Source organism: Geospiza fortis, unplaced genomic scaffold (assembly GCF_000277835.1).
Source record: "Geospiza fortis unplaced genomic scaffold, GeoFor_1.0 scaffold289, whole genome shotgun sequence".
Taxonomy (NCBI): Eukaryota; Metazoa; Chordata; class Aves; order Passeriformes; family Thraupidae; genus Geospiza; species Geospiza fortis.
In genome coordinates this window covers 379,262-388,928 of record NW_005054478.1, presented here as the reverse complement: position 1 = coordinate 388,928, position 9,667 = coordinate 379,262, and the positions used below count along the sequence as shown (strand labels likewise).

Genomic DNA, 9,667 nt, shown 5'->3' with positions numbered 1-9,667 from the left:
CATGGGCAGGAGCGGGACCTGAGCCTGCCCAAGCTCCTGCCAGGGGGACGAGGGAGGGAGAGCCGGGTCACTGTGGGAGAGGTGATGTCCTACCTGCCAAAACCAGGTGTCTCCTATGGCTGATCCCACAGGAGGGATGACGAGTGCAGTGACACGATGTGATATTTCCATCCCGCACGGGCGGCTCTCCGGTCCTTGCTGTGCCTGGCTGCTCCTTCTCTGGGGCTCTGCAATTCCCCGCTCACATCGGGGCTGTTCAGTGCCTCAAAGCTCACCGGGCAGACCCTGTCTCTGCCCCGAGGGGTCTCTCCTGTGCCCCGAGGGGTCTCTCCTGTGCCCCGGAGCCGGGATGAGCCCTCGGCAGGAGGCTGTGGGAGCAGCTCGGGGGTCGGCGCCGGGGCGCGGGGCTGCTGGCCCGCACCTCTCTCATGCTTCCTTCTTGTCTGCAGGCTGGCTCAGGTGCTCCGATCACCTGCTGCTTGCGGGAGCGGGAAAGCAGCAACTGAAGATCGAGGGGGACTTTTGGTTTACTCAGATGACAAGAGACAATTTTGGTTCCCCAAAAGCCAAGGAAACAAAGCTGTCAGGCTTTAATGGTAGCTTGTCTCCCTCCTGCAGCATGTTTATGGGCAAACAAGCTGCAGATCAGACCAGGCAAACAGCAGCAGGTGAGGCTCAATAACAATAATTCGTGATTAATGGCGAATGTGGCTTTGTTTATTCTTGTTGTATTGAGGCAATGCTGTCCAATGGATGAAGCACTGCTGCAGGACTCCGGGGCCCGGCTCAGCTCCCAGCACTGCTGCCTGTCCATGCCTCCCTCACATCCCCTGTGAGGGCACAAGCTCTATGTGACACAGCCACCCTGTCCCCCACCTGCACGTGCCCAGAGTGATGGGGATGTGGCCTCGGCTGAGGCTTCGAGGCAGAAGAGCAATGCCAAAATCCACGCTCAGTGCTGGTGCCTGCCTGGTTTGCTTGTGGCACAGAGCTGGGCTGACCCAGCTGTGCTGGGCTTCACCCTTCTCAGCAGTCAGCTCCAGGGCACAGCTTCCCAGGGCTTTGTTTCTGACAGTAGCATCATTCCTAAAACCTCCAGTACGTGTTTCCCAAGTGTTGTGTCTCCATGCTGCACATCAACATCCCCTGTGCCTCCCTGTCACTGCCTGGCAAACCCAGAGCTGCATCCCATCCTTCTCCATAGGCTCTGGTGTTAAGTCACACTGGTTCCAGCTGGGTTTGCCTCCTCCCCAGATGCTGTGTCCCATGGATGTGTGGTGAGGCACGAGCCCTCTCCCTCTCCCTGCATGGCTCTGCTGTCCCTCGGGTGTGCAGATCCCTGGCCACGCATGCAGCTTGAGTGCAGCCACGGCATGATCACAGGCATGCACGGATGGACCCAAATATAATCCAGGTTACAGAGTGGATCAGTTACACACAGCTCTTCACACCACACTACAAGCAACACCTGCTCCCCAGGGGAGTCTGGTTTGGGGGTGACCCTTTCTGCAGCAGAACCCCATCGCTGGGACCCTGCAGGGCCTCCCAGCTCAGCAGCACTGCACGGATATTTGCAAACCACGCTCTGACTTTTGATTTTAAGGGATCCCCTGGAGACTGACCTAACTTGTTCTGGGACTGCGGAAGAAAGCTTTGAAGTTGCTCCTTCCTGGAAATAGTTCTGGTTTCCTACGTCTCAGGGGGATGTTCCTGTGTTTGTTCTGCCCCAGACCAGCCTCAGTCATGGCAAACGCTGACTGCAGCTGCCAACTCCAGCAGGGCACTGGTGCATCTCACCCTTTGCTCCGTGACTTTGTGCAAGTTTTGTGCTGGGAGGAAACTCCATTTCCCTCAGCTCCTTCCCATTCATCCTTTAGCCTTAAAACATGAGTCATTTTTATGTAGCATGTGCTGATTTTTATTGCCATGCTAGCGAGTCGTCGAGCTGGATTTACAATATGCCGATTGTAAGCGCCCCCTCATAGGTCCAGTCCATGAACCCTCCCTGGTTAATCCTGGGGCTGCTGTTTCATTTTGGCCACATGAATTTCCTTTATAAACCATGGCAGTCACATCTGCATTACTTGCAGAAACCATCTGACAGTGGAACAGTCATTGCTGAGGAAGCACAAAGAATGCCAGGCCTGAAATGATCTTTGGATTCTTTCAAAACCTGCTTTTTTTTCCCCCTGAGTTAAATTGGTTATTAATTTTAGAGCATAAACCCAAAGAGATTTGGCACAAGTTTCACCCACAGTTTTAACTCACAAACCTTTATTGCATCTAGGAATGTTTCTTATGGGATGCCAAATGGGAAAACCAAGCCCCTTTGCCCTGGTGTGATGCCATAGGCCCAATGAGATGCTGCAGTTACCAGTGCCTGCCTAACCTTGTGTTAATTGACTTTTTCCCATTAAGCAAAGGGAAGTTTGTGCTGGATTAATTGAGTTTGATCTTCTCAAGCTTCCTTTAAGCCAGGGATGATGAAAGTTTAGGGCTGTGGCTATTTGTGGGGTGAATCCTAGAGCTGAAGGCAAAGAAACTCTCTCCCCTTGTTCCTGTGGGCAAATAATGGAAGCAGAGCTCTCGGCCAGCCCAGCAGCTCCTGGGTTTGGGGCAGGGAATGGAGGTGGTTGATCCTGCTGGGATGCAGTGTGTGCTGGCACAGAGCTGGGCTGCAGCTGCAATCCCTGCAGAGGATTGGCATCCTGGCCAGTGGGACCAGCCACGTTTTGCCTGGCCACCCACCTCCATGGAGCGCCCAGAGGGGACAGGGAGGGCAGCTGGCCACAGGTCAGCCACACTGAGGACAATCCTCAGGAGACCAGCCCAAACCTTGGCTTTAATTACAGCTGGGCTGGGAGGTGTGGGAACGCAGGGCAGCGTCCAGGCTTCTTCCTTTCCTTTAACCTTTATTTAGTTTAGTTTCATCACCCCACCTCGCTTCTCTCACTGAGGAAAATAAGGAACTAATGAGACATGCCAGCTGCCGTGCTGCTGTCTGGGAGGGGCTGGAGAGCTGCCTGGAGAGCCTGGGTCTCTCAGCCATGGTCTCCTCTTCTCTCCCTCTCCCTTGTCTCCAGTGCCCATCACCTCGAAGGCCAACGGCACCACCATCTCCACGCTGTCCATGAACAAGGACGGCCTCATTGGAGGGGTCACCAATCCCAACGAGGTTTTCTGCTCCGTGCCCGGCCGCCTGTCTCTCCTCAGCTCCACCTCCAAGTACAAGGTGACGGTCGGGGAGGTGCAGAGGAGGCTCTCACCCCCCGAGTGTCTCAACGCCTCTCTGCTCGGCGGGGTCCTCCGCAGGTAAGCTGCCCCAAGGTCTGCGTTCAGCACCAGCTCTTGCCTCAGATAAAGAGCTGAGAAATTCTGGTGTGTGGTACAACAAGGAATAGTATCCTTATTGCTTTTTTTCTTTCCTTTCAAACCTCAAAGCTTAAACTAGGATTATGGTTGTTTTAACGTGAATTACGTGGAAATTTATTTTCCCTCTTGGTTTTCTCTTTTTCAGAGCCAAGTCAAAAAATGGAGGTCGGTGTTTAAGGGAAAGATTAGAGAAAATTGGGCTAAATCTACCTGCAGGGAGGCGCAAAGCTGCCAACGTCACCCTGCTCACGTCCCTCGTGGAAGGTAAGGGTCCCTGCCTGCTCCCATGGAGGGTGGAGTGCCAAAGCTTCCATCCCCTTAATTTCCAGCTTTCCACAAACCAGAACACTTAAAATATGGAGTGCTCACCACAGAATGAGCACGGCAATGTCCCTGTGTAAGCCTCCACACCGATTCATGAATGTGTCCTTTTAAATGAGCAGACTCTTGGGAAGGCAGCAGGCACAACATGAATGAAACCAAGACAGCAAACGTCCCAGAAAATGTCCAAGCACATTTGCCCTGCCTGTGGTAGGAGGTTGGAACTGCATGATCTTTAATGTCTCTTCCAACCCAAACCATTCTAGTCTATGTTTCCATGTCTGTTTTCCAAAACTCAGCCATTTCTGTTGGATCAGATGTGGCCCACGGAAAAGGGCTCCTCATGGGGCCAAGCAGGACTGAGAGCATCCTTCTGGCTTGAACTCAGGGTATCCCTCATTTCTTTGAGCTGTTTTTAACAGTGGGGTCACAGAGACCAAACACAAAAAAAGCCTGAATAAAGCTGCCAAGAATTTCCCAGCTCCTCTGCAGCCCCGTGTGCCCACCTACGGCACAGCTCAGGTGCTTCCAACCACGCCCAAGCTCAGGTCCAGGTCACGTCACCTGTGAAAAGGAAATGCCCCACATCCAAGTCCTTCCCTCCTCCAGGAAATGAGAGGGACACCAAGGAGATGTCAAACTGCTCTGAGGTTTTGCAGGTGGTGCTCAGGTGTGGAGCAGCCACCCTCAGAGCTATGGAAAAGCCATGTCTGAGCCCTGCCCAGACATGTCAGGTGCCCTTGCCTAACTCGGTCACTTCCTCCCCTCCTACTTCTCTCCACCATGGAAATGATGATGCTGCCTCTGCATCCTGGGAGAAAAGCGCACGGGGATGCAAACAAATGGAATGACAGCTCTGCCTCCCTCTGAGCTCAGGAATCCATTGTGTCCCTGCCCAGCTCGGTGCAGGCAGCTGCCTTCGGATCCTGAATAGAAAATCATCTCCATTGTCGCCTGCAAATTAAATGACCCGCTTCATTAGGCCGAGGTTGTTACCCAGGGCAGTTGGGTTGTGCTGAATGAAAGGCTGATTTCCATGAAAAGAAAAGAAAGAAAAGAATGAAGGAAAGAAAGGAAGGAAGAAATGTTCAGATTCATTTCAAGCGGCTGCTGATGTTTTGGTTCCTGTTTCCCAGCTCATAGTAAATAGAAGTGGTGCCGTGTGTGTTTGATGGATGTAATTTCCTCCTGCTTGTAAGCATGATGGAACCAGGGGATGTTTCACCCAGAGGAAGGTGCTGCTGCACTGCCATCTCCCAGCACACACAAACTGGCTTGTTCCCCTCTGCCCCAAACACACTCTTCCCTGAACATTTGCTGTCTTGGCTTAATTTGTTTTCTCCCCTCTGCCTTCCATTTAAAAGAGTCAATGGATGGGGTTTTGAGTGCTAATGAAATATTTTTTCTTACACTGACCCACAGCCACTCATAGAGATGGGGAGGATGTTCCTGGAGAACCCGGGGAGCACCAGGTAGAAACAGCTCCCCTGGGAGTCCTCACCACTTACACCAAGCACTCGGCCTGTCTTGGGCAAGTGCTCCATGAGAGCACCTCCAGCTCGGACCTAGGGGAGCAGCAGGGCTCTATTTCTACTCCAGAAACACCTCTAAGCTCTTGGGAGGAGGTTTGCCCACAGCCAGGCTCTTGCTGCCCAGCATGGCCCTCTGTGCACTCTCCTGCAGCCTCCCCTCCTCAAGATCTGGCTCAATGTGTCTTTAACACTAAAGCCAGAGTGACCTGTTCCTCCTGGTACCTCTCTAATCCAGCGTCCGAATTGCCTTTAAAAAACATTAAAATGTGCAGCCACTCACACACTCATGGAAGAAAATCCTGACTCCAGCCCTGGCTCTGAAGTGAGGTCACTCAGATCTTTTTTATCATCCCAGTATCAGTTTTTCAGCAGTTATTCCTTTCTGACTGTTTTTTTTAAACACACAAGCAACTGCAATTTTGATTCTTTAGGTTTACCTTATTTGCTCTTTCTCTGGAGGAGGAGATGAAGTGGAAAGTGCTGTTGTTGTGTGGGGAGCAGAGACACTTCCCTGTAACAGGGCTCCACAGACTGAGCTCGGGGAGCTGGGCAGGCTGGGATGGGATCTGGGTTAATGCTTTAGGATGGATGGCCTAATACATGTGAGCAGCAGGGGGGCAAGGCAAATTAGCTCTGCCTGCCCGACCGGGATTTCGGGTGTTGGGCATGATCAATTGCCATCAGCTCTGATTATTTCCACGGGGACGCCTGGAGATGGATCAATTCCGTCAATGGGTGGGCATTTCCACGGGGTGATGGATACGCTGCCTGCACGTCCAGCCCGAGGGGCTTGTGGGGGATGTAACCCCCTTCCCCCTGCCTCTTCCTCCTCCCTCTTCCTCCTGCCCTTTCCTTCTGCCCCTTCCTCCTGCCCTGCCTCGTCCAGCAGTCACAGGGCTGAGGTCGCTCTGTGACCCTCCAGTTTCCCTTTCAATCTCTTCTGAGTTTGGAGAGGCCAAGCAGGGAATTTGGGAAGAGCAGGGAAAGATGCAGCAGGGGATGTCCCCAAGTAAGAAATGCCTCGGCTGTTCTTCCTTTAGCAGCAGCTGCACAGAGTCACTCCTCACCCCGCTCCAAGGCCAGCACTGTCTCGATGCTCTTGTAAAACATAGCAAAGGATGGACACAGCTGCTGTTTAGAGCTGGCACTGGCTTATTTGGCCTACACAGACTAATTTACAGATGAGAATGAGAAACTCAGTGGTGTTTCTGCAGCAAGAGATGAAGGTGGGGAGAGCTCTTGGGTGGCCACTGAGACAGGGAAGGGCCCCAGTCCCACCAGAACTGAGCCCCAACAGCAAGATGGCTGAAGCTTTACAGGAGTTCCCAGTTCCCAGTTCCCAGTTCCCAATTCCCAGTCCCACTGGTGCTGGCGCAGTGCTGATGTCCTTCTGTCCTGCTCTCAGGTGAAGCCATTCACCTGGCTCGGGATTTCGGCTACGTCTGCGAAACCGAGTTCCCAGCCAAGGCAGCGGCAGAGTACCTGTGCCGGCAGCACTCCGACCCCACGGAGCTCCACACCAGGAAAAACATGCTGCTGGCTACCAAGTGAGTACAGAGGGCAGGGAGCCGCTGGTGCACTGGGGATCTGCAGCCTGGCAGGGCAGAATTAGCCCCCAAACTTTGCTTTTCTGTGGGGAAGAGATGGGCGCAGGATTATGCCCCAAACTTTGCTCTTCTGTGGGGAAGAGATGGGCTCAGCGTTAGCTCCCAAACTTTGCTCTTCTGTGGGGAAGGAAGGTGTCCAGCAAGGGGGATGACCTGCATGGATTGAAGGGTTTGTTCCTGCATGGGAGAGGGTAACCCAGCCCTGGAGAGCATTTTGGTACTGCCTCATGTGCCCTTTCAAAGCTCTGGCTCCAGTTCTGCACTCAGGAGCTTTCCCCAGGCTGGAGCCAAAAACTCCCAATAGGGAGGTGGCTGTTGAGGCAGAGAGCAGGAAAAGAACCCCAAAATACATCCAGAGAAGTTGTGGATGCTCCACACCTGAAAGCATTTAATGCTAGGTTGGATGAAGTTCTGAGCAGCCTGGTGCCCACGCCTGAGGGGCTGGAACTGGATGATCTTTTAGGTCCCTTCCAACCCAAACTGTTCTGTGATCCTGTGACTGTGTCCTGCAGCCCTCCACGTGCATTATAGTGACCAAACCTCTCTCTTTCAGGCAAATTTGCAAGGAGTTTGCAGACCTGATAGCCCAGGATCGCTCTCCGCTGGGGAACAGCCGCCCCTCGCTGATCCTGGAGCCCGGCGTGCAGAGCTGTTTGACTCATTTCAGCCTCATCACCCACGGCTTCGGCGGCCCGGCCATCTGCGCTGCCCTCACCGCCTTCCAGAACTACCTGGTGGAGTCCCTCAAGGGGCTGGATAAAATATTCATGAACAGCACGGGCAACGGGCACACGGCCGGGGACTCCAAAGCGTCAGACAAAGAGGTGAAGCATCGGAAATAACAAAATAACAGCGCTGCCTCCCCCGGGGGGAGCTTCCCCCGGCACCAGCGGTGGCTCCAGGGGGAGAAGGTGACCCAGAGCACTGTTTTCTGAACTGCTGAGTTTGGACGTCATAAAGCAAACAAAGAAAAGCCAGGAAAAAAAAACAAGAAGATTTAAAGAATTTCAGAAGAAAGCAGTGCTAATGAACGTAGTGAGAGTGAGAGAAGCCAGGCTGATGGCTTTGGGGTTTTGCCTTTTTTTTTTTTTTTTTTTTTTTGTAACGTGGATGCAGGAAGACAAGTCATGTGCAATTTGATTTTATTTCGCTTTTTATAAAAACCCATAGCGAAATCCTGGAATTTTGTTCCAAGTGAAAAACTGAGAGGAAAGAGCAAAAGCCTCATCAGTGCAAGACCCAGAGCAGGAGCAGCCGTGGGCAGGGGAATGGAGCCCTGGCTCTACCTGGATTTATCTGCTGGTTTTGAGGCAAACACCCAGGAAACTTCCCCATTTCCCCACGCACAGCCCAGCCCCGACGCCAGGCCAAGGAAAGCTGCTGGCAGAACTGCTGTGGATTTAAAGCAGGTCCAGGCTTTGTTTACAGCTTCAAACTGAGACTCACTGTGGATTTTCCTGTGGGCTGAGGAGCCCCAAAGCCACGGCACGAGGGAGGAACAACCACAGAGCCAACGGGTCCCAGGGCAGGATCGAGGGGAGTGCCCCTGACTGCTGCCCTCCTGGCTGGGAATAAGGCAGGTGAAGTTAAACCCAGGACTAAATAAAACTCCACAACCCACAGCTAACAGCACACAAGTTTCTAAATTTAGTAAAAATAATAATAATGATAAACAAAGCACAAGGAGCAGAACTTGAACCAGGCCAAACGGAACTCTTCTAAATCTGTATATATTTATTTATGTGTAATTAAAATCTGAAAGTTTTAAAATGTCCAGTGCAAGTTATTTATATCAAATTGAGTTGGATTTTTTGTTTTGCCTTTTTTTTTTTGTTGTTTTGATTGTTTGTTTGTTTTGGGTTGGGTTTTTTTTCATTTGAAAGATGAAAATCTTTGGATTTTCTGCCATTAGAAATGGGAATGAAGTTTTGAATCCACCAAACTGTAGCATGGACAAGCTAGGCTGTGATGATGATGACTCTAGAAGTTCTGCAGGATTTTGTACTTGCTGTTGTTTCTCTTAATGCTGCAATAGATGTACAACACCCACACTACCATGTCATTCTCATTCTCTTAATAAACCTCTTTTTATTTGAAGAAAGCACCTCCATCGTCTTTGTGAGAAGGTTCCTTCGCCTCTGTGGTTGCATCTTAAAAGGGATTATATAGTTTATTAGATGGAAATTATATAAAATTGCATAGATTGAAGAAAGAATTCTCCAGTTTCATGGCTGGGGGTTGAGTGCTGCCACGAGGAGAGCTTGGGGGTGACAGGAGCTGTGTTCCTGCCTGGTGTCCCCAGCCCTCGTGCTGAGCCAGCTGGCGCCAGTGGAGATGAATGAGTTTGCTGATGTTTCAGAACTACTCAGGGTAGTCAAATCTAAACCTGTCTGTGAGGAGCTGCAGAAGGACCTCATGGTACCAGTGATAAAACAGAAGATAAAACAGCCCCACTGATCTCCAGGCAATGAAGATCCAGATCAGTTTTGTTCGTGGCGTCACCACGAGCAGGACTCGGCACCAGCTCCCAGAGCTTAGAAATAAACACAATGGGAATGGTCAGAAAAAGGATTAACAAAGCAAAAAAACAGATTATGTGTGCTAGCCCTGTATTGCTCTGTCCTGAATGGCACTTACAAATCTGGTAAATTCCAGCAGGAAAATCCATGGGGAACTCAGGTGGGAGCAAATCCCACACAAGGCAGGACCAAGGGCTGGAGCTGCAGGAGGAAGAACATGAGCAGGATGTGACAGGGGTGTGGAAAAATATGGGATAAAAGAACACAAACAGGGGAAGATGACACCAAACCAAGAGTCAGGACACCCTGTAAATCT

General features: G+C 51.5%; 1 protein-coding gene across 1 annotated transcript; it reads left to right on the top strand.

The window, feature by feature from the left end:
- Positions 1-349: 349 nt before the first annotated feature.
- Positions 350-7,879, top strand: TFAP2E (transcription factor AP-2 epsilon). Its single transcript, XM_005428321.3, has 5 exons — positions 350-668; positions 3,084-3,312; positions 3,518-3,636; positions 6,631-6,772; positions 7,386-7,879. Exons 1-5 carry the CDS (start codon positions 350-352, stop codon positions 7,672-7,674), a joined length of 1,098 nt encoding a protein of 365 aa, XP_005428378.3. The 3' UTR covers positions 7,675-7,879.
- Positions 7,880-9,667: the final 1,788 nt, after the last annotated feature.

Coding starts and splice junctions, on each gene's coding strand:
- TFAP2E (XM_005428321.3), top strand. CDS start 350: ATGAGCCCTCGGCAGGAGGCTGTGGGAGCAGCTCGGGGGTCGGCGCCG. Junction 669..3,083: donor GACCAGGCAAACAGCAGCAG/GTGAGGCTCAAT, acceptor CCTTGTCTCCAG/TGCCCATCACCTCGAAGGCC. Junction 3,313..3,517: donor CTCGGCGGGGTCCTCCGCAG/GTAAGCTGCCCC, acceptor TCTCTTTTTCAG/AGCCAAGTCAAAAAATGGAG.